The 14,413-nt window shown below is 44.5% G+C and overlaps 1 protein-coding gene across 1 annotated transcript in view; it reads left to right on the top strand.

The window, feature by feature from the left end:
- Positions 1-14,413, top strand: part of LOC138961206 (disintegrin and metalloproteinase domain-containing protein 10-like) — a gene marked incomplete in the record, with an annotated part of 136,745 nt that overhangs the window by 70,169 nt on the left and 52,163 nt on the right. Inside the window, 1 exon segment of the mRNA XM_070332807.1 lies at positions 9,385-9,548. Within this exon segment, the coding sequence (XP_070188908.1) occupies positions 9,385-9,548 (164 nt within the window).

The following is a 14,413-nucleotide window of genomic DNA, read 5'->3' as shown; positions in this document are numbered from 1 at the left end:
GCTCTCTTTTTCTTCATGAATTCTTTTCTTTTTTCTGCCTTCTTGCTCATTCATCTGTATTTTTTCCAAAAATCTCTTCTCTTGCCGCTTGTCTCGCGATTCATGTATAGTTTAATCTGTTAGTGTTCTGATGTAAGTCCAGCAGTAGATAGGTTAAGCCTAGTTTAACACACTGGAAACTGGTAATCTTCCAGTAGGTATTAATTTAGTTTTACTAAAGCCTGCTGGGACACAAGTAATGGGTTAGTGCATTTGTAAACAGGAATCGCTTGACAAGTGGCCCCCTTCATCCCCCCCTTCCTCGTCCTGATATGGCTCTGCGTAGTCGGCTGGACGTTAAGCAACAAATAAACAAAAGTACCAGAACACACCCTTGTCTCTTCAGAGGAGATAGGACGTCAGTTTTTGGAACTTGCATCCTTTCGGAGACGATCATCAGAACTCTTTTGGTCTATGACCGATTAGCTTGATCTCTTCACACTCAGTGTAGATCAGGATGCTGATGACGTCTTCAATCTTCGTTCAGCCTTTGCTAGGGTGAATGAAGAGCAGATGCTTCTATCCTCCCTTCACTATGCTCACGCAGTTTGGTGTCGGAGGGATTTGTTCTTCTCGCACTCGCAGTTCACGGATCAGGTACGAGAAACACCTTGAGAGCATCTCCGGTGGTAGAGGGATCTCTTTTTGGTCATTTGGCGCTTGACGCTAGACAAAAGGAGATCCAGTCGAACAGAGGACATCAGTTCTCCGACTTCTCTCTACAAGGTTTGAAACAGAGCAAGCCTACTCAACAGAAGCAGGCCCAGTCCTCTGCTCAACCCAAACTGGCATCCTAAGGGCAAGCTCATCCTGGTTTTCGTGGTTCAAGAAAAGAACTGCTTCGGGAAGGGGGAGGGGCTTCTCTAACGGCAAGCCCTACCTCCAATGAAGTGCTCCCGATCTCACCCCACCTTCCGCCCTTCACTTTAGTGATGGCGGGAGTCCCCTCCCGGGCACTTTCTCATTGGATGGTCTCTATACACAGCCAATGGATTGTGGGACTGTGAGGTCGGGCGACTTCAATCGATCTGACAGGTGCATATTTTCATTCTTATGCATCAGTCTGATTTTAACACAGCGAACTAGGTCCACCAGCTCGAGCACCCGCTGAGGTGAGGTCTCTTCTGGTCGGATCTAGGGCTGGCCTTCGGGTATACTGGCTTCTCGTTTCAGTCGTTTCAGCCACGGGCTGCTGTTTCTGTCGCACTTCCGGCTAGCCGGAGAGGTTGTTTCTCTTACCGACGTCATAGTTACGTCAGGGTTTCTTAGAAACAACGACTGACCTATGTGGTCCTTGTTTGTCTTTCGCCAAGTTCAACTCTGTCTTTCTCTAGCGATCAGACTTGTTGTGGTGTTTCGTCCAAACTTAAGGTGCGCTTGAGTGGGCCTCTGAGGTAACATACAGATTTTCTGAGGGGGCATTGTCTTTGGCAATGTTGGTTTGAGGAGTCATCCTTTGTGGCTTACCATCTGAGCATCTCTCTCAGTTTTGGCTAGTCCTCTCCTTCTGGCAGAGGGCTAGCTAATGTTCCGGTTTCTTTGCTGTGGGCTCATAGCCCAGCATCTTTTTTGGCAGCTGAAACTTTCGTTTCTTTTGTTTACCTGCGTACGTTGGGTACTTCGGAACAATGGCTGTCCTACGGGCATCACGGCTCTCAGCCTTGGCCTGTGCAATTGTCTCCTGCATTTCGCTGTGTGACTATGGCATTTCCGGTTCCTGTGACTGCGGATTTTTAATCTTTTTTTCTTCACCCTCATCCTGAGCATGAGGTGAGTCAGAACGACTTCCGTTAGGTCGGGTTTCCTTTTACAGTCGCCCTTCTACCACAGGCAACTATGACTACGGCATTTGCCCGTTGATCTCTGCGTCTGGCCCTCAGTCTTTCAGAGGTAGACAGATGCGTTCTGGTTTTTCGCCCAAACTCAGGAAGGCTCTTGATTTGGCCACGAAGGTAAACTTCCAGTTTTTTCCTGAGAACACTTTGTCTCGGGAGGCTTTTGACTGGTCGGCTTCACGGTTTTCCGTGTATGCTTACCAGTCTTGTTTTCTGTTTTGGGTTCTTGATTCACATTCAATTACCTACAAGCAGACTGAACTGCGGACACTATGGCTTTTAGCCATTTTGAAGCCATTTTGTTCATGGTCACCGGTCACACCAGGCTTCGACCGCTGTGACTTCCGCACTTTCGGTTGCTTACGCACAATTGTAAGTAGCTGCTTCCTCGTACTATCTCTCTCTGCTTTCGCATGAACGGGTAGAGGTTAACTGGTGACCATCTCTTTTGAGGGCAGCAAGACTGCTGGTTAAGGCACCCTTCTCAAGCATGCTTTATGGGTGACGATGTCAAAGATCGCAGTCAGGTTTTTTCTTTGACGTTTTTTATGTCACTACCCAGGAGTACTATGATTCTTGCCTTGGTTAGATTGGACTCTAACGCAGAGAAGCAGTACAGCGTGCCTTGGAGGGTGAGCGTTTCTTCATGTTCTTGGAACTTTAGGAATGCTTGTGCTCTTTATTGAGTTGTTCCCATCGAGTTGGACTCTGGTACCTTGTACTCAGGTGTCTCTCTCTCTCTATCTCACAGGCCTTGTCGGGCATTGGCATTTCCTTACAATAGAAAGGGGGGGGGGGGGGGGCAGATTGTCTTTCCTCTCTACTCGGCTCGGGTTCATTTAATCCAGGGCTTGGGGTCTCTTCCTGTGCCGTTTTACGGTCCGGGGGATTGGACGAAGTGCTGGGCACAGCTTACTGGCTCTCTGAATTAGTCTTTAGCAAGTTTTGCCTGAGAGACATCTCGGCTGTCAATCAGGATGATTCTCGGGTCCCTTCCTGACTTGTTGGCAGCGGGCCAGTTCCTGGCAAGGGTGTTAGAGTGAGTTAGATTTTTCTTTCCCACCGGGCCCTTCCTGACTTGTTGGCAGCGGGCCAGTTTCTGGCAAGGTTTTTTTAGAGTGAGTTAGATTTTTCTTTCCCACCGCCTTGTTGAAGCTATCTGCTATATGTGATTCGGAGTAAGAATATGTAATTTAATCCAAAATTTTAAAAGTAAATTTTCATTTGATTAATATACTTACCCGAATCACATAGTTTATACCCTCTAACCTACCTCGCTTATGGTTTTTTAGTTTCTTTAAAGCCGTATGATCTTGGACACGTGGTGATAGGGGTAGTGACGTAGTACACACCAATGGGAGGTAACTCCCAGAGTATGTGCTCATTACCATGGCTATTTTTACCCCTTTTGGTGATGGGGTTGCTTCCCTTTAAAAATGTTACACGGGTAGCCTTTTCAGACCTTAGCATCTCAAACTGTGTCAATGCTATATGTGATTCGGGTAAGTATATTAGTCAAAAGAAAATTTACTTTTAAAATTTTTAATTTTAAAGGTCCTTGTCTACATTTTTATACCGAAATCGCCATTTGACCATTAAAATGCAGTCTATTATCTACAATTATCAACAATACACCCCCTTTCGATCAGGAAAGACGAAGCCAGTGTAGCCGTTTGAAAATTCATTGTAGTATTCCAGCGTAGTACTCATAGTAGGATATCCTTATTTGGAAAATGCTAAGCGCAAAACTCCTCTGAAATACCGTGCATTTCGTGCGTTTAAAAAAAAGCGTGGACAGCGCTCCAGTGTCAAACTGTTGCTGCACTTGTTTGGGCGTGGCTATAAGCATAGTGACATGAATTTGATTGGTCAGTATTTTTAGGCAAAGCACATGTTCTCAGCAAACAGAAAACAAAATATTGGAAGCGTGAGTCACGCTACCCAAAAATAAAATCTTTTTTTACATATTTTTTTTTTCTATAACTTTTTTTCCCATGGTTCATTCATCATCTGACATAACTTTTTAACGAAATCTAACCATAAGATTATTGAAAAAAAGCAAAAATGTAGACGACCACCTTTAAGACCTCCAAAAATCTTAGAAAATTAGGTCTTATAAAGGAGGGAGTCTTAAGATGGGGGTAAATTTACAGATGTTATGAACAGAAAATCTCAAAAATCAAGGTCTTTTGTTTTTTAACGTTCTTTCACCCTGTCAGACCGCTGCCTGTGCTGAAATGCTGGGTTAAAAAACAGGCATGGGAATTGAAAAAAGTAAAAAAGGCTGAACATTTGTAAGTAATAGCAAAGTGGACAGCGCAAAGCGCCTAGCCCTGCTAGGGGTGTTCGGGGGCATGTAGAATTTTTTTTTTCCAAAGAACCGAAATGGTGCAATTTGGTGTCATATGACCTCCAAGTTTGCCATTAAATTCACTTTTGCTTTTTCGGCGGAACAAAAAATAAATACGGCAGAAATTTGCCTTTCGGCGGACAATTCCCATGCCTGAAAACACTGGCTATCAGACACGCATACATTTCATTCTTCACTTCAGTGGAACCCCTTTTTCAGACTTCAACAAATCTGGAAAAAATCAGCTCTTAAAAAGGGAGAGAGACTTGAAAATAGTCTGAGAAAGTATGATGCTTTTTTGACTTTCATAGCAGACAGTGTTTTTATTTTCCATTTGAGAGGCTGAGAAGTGAAGATATCGCTAGATTGAAGCCTTAGAATGAAACAAACTCAAAAAGTATGTGTATGGATCTGAGGAGATCTTTCAGGCTCCATCCTGTTTATTTTTTATGAACAGCATTGTTGCATTAATTAATCAGATTAATGCACGCAGTTGGGATAAATCTGAATTTCACATTTGAAGACGACAAATCGGTCTTATGAGTTGAGAACAACATGTTCTTTGTTGACAGAAATCACCATGGGACAAGAAGCAGATTGTGTTGAGGAGGTTAACACTGACTTTAGATGCAGAGATTCTGGCTCTTAGAACTGGCATTTATAGAGAGATGATCGTGATGATATCCGTTGTTTTAACGTTCTTGGTGTGTGTGTGTTCATTTGTTTACAAATTCACAATAGAGTCTAACAATTTCTTCAGTAGTAATTGCGTGAAAAGTTTCATGTACCATGTTCAAGATTCATTCATTATCTCAAAATGAGTGCGTTAACCCCAGTCAGTTTACTTTTACTGGACTTAGTGGGGGTAGTTAAAGCATGACAGTTCAAGATTTTGCGCGTTGTTTCTTTCAACGGTTGTAAAGTGGGATAATTCAACTTGGTATCTAACACAATGTCTAAACACTGTAACCCCCGCGGGTTAGGGGGAGTCCCATTTTGGTTGGGACGAGAAAGAATTTACCCGATGCTCCCCAGCATGTCGTAAGAGGCGACTAACGGATTCTGTTTCTCCTTTTACCCTTGTTAAGTGTTTCTTGTATGGAATATGGTCAATTTTTGTAAAGATTTTGGTCAAGCAGTATGTAAGAAATGTTGGGTCCTTTGTGCTGGAAACTTGCATTCTCCCAGTAAGGTAGTATATTGTACTACAGCAGTCCCTCTCATGAACGGACACCCTTGGGCCATAGCAAAACTGTCCGTACATTGCAGGTGTCCGGTCACGGGAGGGGTGACCACACCACCCCCTCCCCCATACACTCACACAGAGACACACAAACAACAGGATTGAGTCTATGCTAATCACTTCTTGTGGCTACTAAACAATAACAATAAACTCCTAATACTTCTTTAAACGTTCTGTAAAAAGGATTTGTATGAAAAGTGTTGGAAAGAAGAGATAAAATAAATCCTCAAGGCAGTGAACACACTCACCATGCACTGACATACGAAAGCAGCCACACAAACACAGCGTGTGCAGATGCTTTGCAAGAATAAGCTTGAAAACCAGTTTGAATAAATAGCAGCAGATAGAGCTGCATGTCATAATCAAGTAATTTATTTGTTTCTTGTCTGGCTTTATTGACTGCATGCCGATCATGTGGCATGGCAGTGACTTTTCACTCTTCAGTCGGAAATACACTGTACATAACACAGCTCCCACTCTCCCTCACTAATGCCTACCCCAAGCCGTGACAACTGATGCTTGGAAATTGTGTGGAAGAGTACACCTCTCTATTTCTCTCCAATGCTCTTCCTGCTGACATGCGGTGACACCGGACACCCCACAGAGTTTAGCCAGCTAACCCTCCACCCCCCCCCCCCCTTTCTCTCTCTCACTCCCTCCAGCCATGTACTGTTGGGGGCTGTGGCCAGAGAGGCCAGCTGCACTGTTCACTCAGAGCAAAACCAGTTGACTGTGTCGTAACTTTTGACAAAGCAAGACAACTGAAGGGTTCATAGATTAGGCAACCGTATGACGGCTTACTAGCGCCAAAACTATAAATTAGTAATTAACCTGTGAAAGTTACTAATTTTCACGAGAAAATTACAATTCTGACGGGAAAATTACTAATTTTCACGTGTTAATTACTAATTTTCTAGTGTTAATAACTAATTTTCAAGTGTTACTGTCTAATTTTCAGTTTTGGCTCGCTTCCTGACGGCTTACTAGTGCCAAAACTAAAAATTAGTAATTTTCACGCGTTAATTACTAATTTTCTTGTACCTCGTGACTGTGGGGCTCAATGCGCATGCGCGACTCTTTCACCTGCCAGAGCAAAACATCCTTCGATTCGAAACTTTTTTGGTCCATAGTTCTTTAATTAGATGTAAATTAACACTAAGAGCTGAGCGCATGTGTAGATAACCGTGACATACAACTGTCTGTCCGAAAACTTGTTGAATAACGAATTCTATCGAAAGATATTTGTGAAAGTGTGTGAGTCTCGATGAAGAGATCCGTCTGCTAGTCGTCGGACCTTTTGCACATGTCCGACCGGCCGCCATTTTACCTCTCTCGGTTCGAACATTTTCGGATCGATTGTCCTTCCCTAATACACTTTTAAGCAAATGTATGGGTGTGGTAGTGGAAACAAATATGAAGTACAGCTGTCTGCCTGACAACTTGTCGAATAAGGAATTATATTGAAAGATATCTGTGAAAGTGTGAGACCACATCCGATCAAAAGTCCGTCTGCTACTAACAGCTTCGTTTCGAAAGTTTTCAGGGTCGATTATTCTTTCCTAAGATACCCAAAACAACGTTTAGGATAGCGCTATTGCAGAAAACAGTGACATGCATCTTCCCGTCGAATTACTTGCTCGATAAGGCCTTCTATTAAAAGATATTTTAGAAATAGTGTGAGAGTGATGTTTGCCGGGCGTTGAAGCCTCTCAGTGCGGACTCTTAAAATCCGACTACTGTGACCGAAAACGAGGCAAAAATGAAAATTAGTAATTAACACTGTTAATTACTAATTTTCACGTGAAAACGATAACCCTAGGTTTTGGCACAAGTAAGCCGTCATACAACCGACTCACTGGTCAAGGCTGAGGGGAAACAAGAGTATCTTGTCAATGAAAGAGGTTACACACAGACACACGATGGGTACACGTGCACTCAAGTTATCAGTGACTGTCATCACACCATTGCGGCTGTGATCTTTGTACCAAGAGCCGGACTGCTCTGTTATCGATTTTGTTGTGGTGAAAATTTGACGATGGTCTGTCCGTACATTGGAGGTATGACCTGCTGTTGGGACCGAAAATGAGTGTCCGCGTCCACGTTTTGCAGGTGTCCGTTTAAGGGGGGGCAAATATAGAAGGAAAACACTCCGTGCCGAGCAAATGTGTCCGTACATGTCAGGTGTCCGCTCACGCCGGGGGCCGCACATTGCAGGGACTGCTGTACGTTGCAAGCCCCTGGAGCGAGTTTTTGATTGGTGCTTTTGTGAACAAGAAACAATTGACAAGTGGCTCTATCCCATCTTCTCCCTTCCCCCGTCGCGATATAACCTTCGTGGTTGAAAACGACGTTAAACACCAAATAAAGAAAGAAAGAAAGAAAGTCTAAACACTGTAACCACTTGAACACTTTCAATTTATGTTTGTCTGTGCTCCATGCTTCAAATTGAGCTTCAAAAATGGGTTTAAAGGTGTGTTTTTTCGGAATTCACAAGTAAAATCACCATGTTTTATGTTTCTATTTTGTTTCCCTATTTCTCTTCTTCTGTTCATCTGTTTTTTATTTTGTATGCATATTCACAATTGAATCTTACAATTTCTTCAGTAGGGTTTGCATGAAAAAGTGTGACACGTATGCTCCAACTTCAGTTGTTAACTTAAAATTTTGCGCTTTAAGTCCTTTTCTTTTTGTTTTTTCCTGATAAAGCAAACCTTGAACTAACAGAAAACATGTATGTTAAAATGGCCTAACCACTTTGAAATATGTCCTCAGGTGTATACTCCAGCCTAAAGAGACGAAGGTTATGGTGTTTGTGTGTGTGTGTGTGTGTGTCTGTGTGTATGTGTAGAGCGATTCAGAGAAAACTACTGGACTGATTTTCATGAAACTTTACACGAGAGTTCCTGGGTATGATATCCCCAGAAATGTCTTTGATGACGTCGTATCCAGCTTTTAGTAAAACTGTCACACCCTCATTTTTCTATCAATTTGATTAACATTTTGTTTAAGCAATCTACGACGAAGCCTGGACTATGTGATTGCATTTCAGCTTGGAAGATTACAAATTAATTACTGAGTTTGGTCATGAAAAATTGGAAAGTTCTAATTAAAATCAAAATTTGAGTAATCGATCCCAAAAGGATTTCATCTTATTCTGTATCATCTGCTGCTTCCAAAAACATAAGAGATATGTTATGTTTTGATTAAAAACATGCTCAGAAAGTTGGAGAGAATAGAGAAGAGTGTGCTTTCCTATGAAGCGCTATAGGCTACTGCGCTATACTGCGCTTGTCATTTACTGAGCGTGAACAGAGAGAAGGCGATAGCGGTGGCCACTTGCTATGAAATTGACACAGCAATTAGACTGGCGCAGTGAATAAGACATCGGCCTCCTAATCAGAAGGTCTTGAGTTCAAATCCCGACGGTGGCCGCCTGGTGGGTGAAGGGTGGAGATATTTCCGATCTCCCAGGTCAACTTATGTGCAGACTTGATAGTGCCTTATCCCCTTTTGTGTTTACAGGCAAGTACAAGACCAAGTGCGCATGGAAAAGATCCTGTAATCCATGTAAGAGTTTGGTAGGTTATAGAAACACAAAAATACCCAGCATGCTTTCCCCAAAATCGGCATATGCTGCCTGAATGGCGGGATAAAAATAGTCATACATGTAAAAAGCCACTCGTGCAAAAAACATGAGTGAACATGGGAGTTTCAGCTCATGAACGAAAAAGAAGAAGAAGACGCAGCTATTGAGTATTGTTTTTGTGAAAAAATGCGGTACGGTCAATTTCTTCCTGTGAGTTCGATGAGTTAACTATATGTAGTAATTTCGCTTCACGCGACTTGTTAATTGCAGCTGTCTAGTTTCTCTGAAGAAAAAGTTGTGTCATGATGTTTTGTGTGTCTTTCACTCATAGATGCCCAGAGCGGTCTTTGCGGTCGGTACACCCCATACGCAGATGGCACGAAGAAGAGTCTGAATACAGGCATTGTGACCACCATCAACTTTGGCAAGACTGTTCCCAATCGTGTGTCTCAACTCACCTTTGCCCATGAGGCCGGGCACAATTTTGGCTCACCTGTGAGTGTTTGACATTACATTTATGAGAGTGTTATTAAATGACATATTCTTACTCCGAATCACATATAGCATTGACACAGTCTGAGATGCTAGGTTCTGAAAACGCTTACCCGTCTAATATTTTTAAAGGGAAGCAACCCCATCACCAAAAAAGGCTAAAAATAGCCCTGGTAATGAGCAGGTACTCTGTGAGTTACCTCCCATTGGTATGAACTACGTCACTACCTCTATCACCATGTGGCTACAATCATACGACTTTTCAGCTTCGTGAGGGTAGGATGTCTGATTTTTGCACTCCCGTGGCTGACTCTGGTGTTGGTTGACACCTGCCGGCCACGTTACCTGTCTTTCCCGCTTGCTGGCTCCTGTAGTTGGTGAGCTCGTTCCTTTTGTCGTTTGTTTGACTGGAATTTTTTGCTTGTAGTTACTGAATTTCTGTCCATTTTGGACTTGTGTTTTTCAGTAGCTGTTTCGTCTTGTCGCCATTTTTGTTGTTGTCAACTTGGCTGACGTAGATAAAAGTGTTATTAAGCTGTTGCTTGCCAGCTTTTGTGGTTGGCGAGCTTGGTTTATTTCGTCGTTTGTCGATGAGAACTGTTGTTTATTTGCTGAATTTTCTGTCCGTTCGGATTTGTATATTTCAGTATTGTTGTGTTGTCGCCATTTTGTTGTTGGTCTGACTTAGATTAAAGTGGTGTTAAGCCGTTGCTTGCCGGCTTTTGTGGTTGGCGAGCTTCAGGCATAAAAATTCTCCGTATTTTCCGTATTTTTGAAAAAAATAATCCGTATTTTTTTTTATTTTCCGTATTTTTCCAATCGCAAAAAAAAAAATTGTTTTAGAAGTTTTCGGTAATAAAAACATATGGTCTTTTTGCCGAAACAACTTCCGTTGTTCAAATCAAAATGGCGGCTAACGCGGAAAGTAACACCGGTTCTGTGTCATCAAAGAAAAAAAAGAAAAAGGGAAATGACGAAGACTTGCGTAACAAATTCCGTTGGTCAACTGTCCATGTATCAACCTCCAACAAGAGAAAAGCAACGGACATCCGTGACTTCTTTTCCAAGAAACGGAAAATGTGAGCTACTCACAACCATGCATTACCCTGAAAGGTCAGTAAACTATTTGTGTTTGTGTCTTGGGAATCGACGTTAAACACCAAATAAAGAAAGAAAGAAATGTCTTGGGAATTTTGTTTGTATATATTTATTTGATCACTTTTGTCTGTTTTTGAGTTGGACATTGTTACTTATCAATATAAATTTATTCCATGAAAATACCATCTTGTAATCCCTTTTTAATGACTGAAAAAGAAGTAGATTTCCACTGAAACAGATTGCTTTATTTTGCACCCACTGACATTTTTTTTCCCGGGGCAGCATGCCCCTGGACCCCCCCCCCCCACCCCCCCTAGTAGTCTGAAAGTGATATAAAATTCTATATATATATATTTCATGACAATACCAGCTTGTTGTAATCCCTTTTTAATGCCTGAAAAAGAAGTAGATTTGCCCTCAAATGAGCACCAGATTGCTTCATTTTGTATGTATTTTGGGGCCATGTTTGAATCCAATTTTAAGGCTCAGATAGCCCCAGATTGCACCAAATTGCACCCTTGAAAAAAAAAATTTCCAGGGGGGGCATGCCCCCGGACCCCCCTGGAAGTCTTGGCGCTTTGCGCCTGCGAAACTTGGCGCTATGCGCCTTCGAATTTTTTTTTCAGTATTTTTATTTTTTTCAGTTTTCATGCCTGGAGCTTGGTTATTTCGTCGTTGTTGACGATAACTGTTGATTAGTGCTGATTTTTCTGTTCTTTTTGGACTTGCGTGTTCAGTATTTTTTTGTATTTTTTGTATTTTTGTTTTGTTTTTGTGTGCGTAGGACGCAATTTTGTTTGTCAGTCAGCATTGCTGACTCGGATAAGAGGCGGGAAAAAGCCGACGTTAAGGGCAAGATTTAGCCTAAGTCGTCTTCCTCTCCTTCCTAACCACCTGTATTGTTGTTGTTAGGAGGCTTGCAATACTCTGTTTACGGTGCCTATTCTGCACCTAGCACTAGTGCTTGTTCGCAGCCGGACACTTCTGTTTCTGCCTCTCCCTTTTTGTTGGCATCGGAGCAGGGTGCTCTGGTGTCTTCTCTGCTGTTTTCCTTAGTTCCAGAGATTTGGAGCATGGTTAAGGAGGAGTTGCGGCGTTCCACTCCGTCTGGCAGCGTCGTGCTTCCGCCGGCCATGGGGGATGTCCGGTCTTTGGCTTCCGTGACCGCACCTTTGGTTTCCGGTTCCAGGGAGCAATTTCGGGTCTTTTCGGTTTCTGCCTCCACGGGGGGCACTACCGGTAAGTTGAACTGGTCCAACAGCTCTCGCGAGGCTACCGGACCCTCCCTTTTGGGAGACAGTTCTTTGGGGCAGGGTCACTACTTGCATTCTCCTGTTCTGTCTTCTCCGATGATCCCCTCCGAGGGCTCGGTTGTAGCAGAGCTGTAGCGGCAGCCGTTTCCGGCTGCTGCGTTTCCGGTTCCATCGGAAGCATAGGTCCTCCACCACATGTACGCTCCGACGTCTGTGCTGGGGTTGACCGAAGACTGGCCTCCGGGCTTTATGGCTTCCGGCCTCAGTCTACGCAGCCCTCGTTTTCGCATTGTGCGGCTTCGGCGGTTGTATTTCCGGCTTCGGTCGGATACGCTGTCCCTCTTCCTGACAATTCCGGACGGATGTCAGAGAGGGAACAACAGCGTCTGGCTTTCGTGCACTCTGTGCCTCAGCCGTGGCAGTCATTGCTTCACCCGTTGGGTGTGGTGACTTCTGCCCATACAGTTCCGGTGGCTTTGGATGGTCACTCGACTTATCCTTTTTTTCTTGTCAGTCAAGGGGTAAGTCAAGATGATTTCAGGGTTCACGGGTTTCCGGTTTCCGGTTATTCCGTGCATCCTTCCGCCACCGGGGACTGTGACTTCGGTCAGTGTACTTCCGGTTCGGAGAGTCCGGCCTTCTGTGGCTTACCATCTTTAGCAGGTTTTGGCAAAGCCATCTCATGCCTGAAGTGGTATTAAATTACATATCTTATCCCGACTCACATCTAGCATTAACCTCTGGTTTAAGTGCCGAGACGCTGAACTACGCTTCACCCCTTAAGGGGAAGTAACCCTAAAAAAGAACAGCCTAGACCCCGTAAACTGGGTCACAGGTCAAGGCCATACCGTCACGTGACTGAGCACGCGAGACCGCCGCCGCCGCCATATTGGAATACTTCACTCTTTCCTCAGCGGTCCTAGCGCTAGGACGTTGTTCTCTCGAGCTACGCATTTTGGCTTTCAGCCTGCTGCCTGGTTGGCAGTTTATCTTCACCCCGGTTCTTCTTCACGGTCTCTGCTTCTACGGCTGTATTGGTGAGATCGTTCTTTGTTTGTTTTACTTGAATTTTTGCCTTGTGTCCGTCAACTTTGTTGTTGTTGTTCTACTCTCTGTGAGTTGTTTCCAACATGGCGGACAAAGAGAAGAAAAAGCCTAATACTCGACAGTTAGTTGCTGATTCTTCCCCTGCTAGCAGTCAGATAAAGATAAACCCAAAAGGACAGCGGTTACGCTTGTAAAACCGGTGTCTAATTTTTCGCTTTCGGTTGATATTGTTGAACCAGCAAGCCCTACCATGCCTGTTCTAAAAGAATCTAAAGCAGGAGTAGGGCTCGTTCAGCTAAGCCTAAGAAGAGTGATAAGCAAGATTTCTCTTCCCTTTTCTCCTCATTCTCCTCGCATATGAATACCATGTTTTCTCAACAGCAGCAACTTGCCGCCGATCTACAGGCTACGCGAGATGAGTTGCGTTCGCTGCCCAAGGGTGTTGGCGATGTTTCTTCACTTTCCCGCATCCGGATGCCTCCTTCGGCCACAGTCACGTCAGCGGACTTGCGGGCGGAAGAACTGGCGCACGCCAGCTTCGGAGAGATGGTCCCTTGGGACACTGTTGCTTCTGCACAGCAGGCACTCTCCTCAGGTACGTTGGGTTCGCCGGTAGCCAGGCTCTTTGGCGAAAGCGTTCCGCATAGACCGCAACTAGTAGCTCCCCCGCCTCATAGGTCAGGGAGTGAAAGTTCGACATACCTGGGGCAAACGACTCACACGAAGCGGAGCTCATGGGGTGTTGACGCGGGAATGCAATCGATGTTACATGGGTTCGCCGGTAGCCATGCTCTTTGGCGAAAGCGTTCCGCATAGACCGCAACTAGTAGCTCCCCCGCCTCATAGGTCAGGGAGTGAAAGTTCGACATACCCGGGGCATACGACTCATACGAAGTGGAGCTCACGGGATGTTGACGCGGGAATGCAATCGATGTTACATTGATCTGGAGACCAAGGTGCACACGGGCTGTCTATGACTTCCCCCGTCGGTGTACTTGCGTCACCACTTCCGCCTGGGCAGGAAGTTTGGCTTCATGCAGGCTCTGCACCGAAGTTCTACTTCCGGTTTGCAGTCAGCCTCGCTTCCGGTTGATCATGTCCAAGACTCGGCGAGTCACGCGGACTTTTCGACTTATACGGAAGAGGAGTCGGAGCTCGACGATCATCTCTCATTCAATGATGACGACGTTGAGTTCCAATTACCGTCAAAGCTGAAGCCAACCTTAGCTATTGCAGCACAGGTCGCTTACAATATTTTCCTGACGGCGTTGTTTCATAGGCTGGACTTGTCTTACCCCCACCATCAGCGGTGGGTGACTTCCGCCCAGCACCAACAGCAGCTGAAGGTTTTCAGTTCTCTGAGTCTTCTTTAGTTGCTTATGAGCTCTCTAAAATTTTAGCAAGCTTTCCAGGCACGGTGAGCTCCCTGCCTGTCGGCACGGTGCCTCTCCTCTCTGCTCATGGTCAGGC

Source organism: Littorina saxatilis, linkage group LG3 (assembly GCF_037325665.1).
Source record: "Littorina saxatilis isolate snail1 linkage group LG3, US_GU_Lsax_2.0, whole genome shotgun sequence".
Lineage (NCBI taxonomy): Eukaryota > Metazoa > Mollusca > Gastropoda > Littorinimorpha > Littorinidae > Littorina > Littorina saxatilis.
This window is presented reverse-complemented; position numbering and strand designations above follow the sequence as displayed.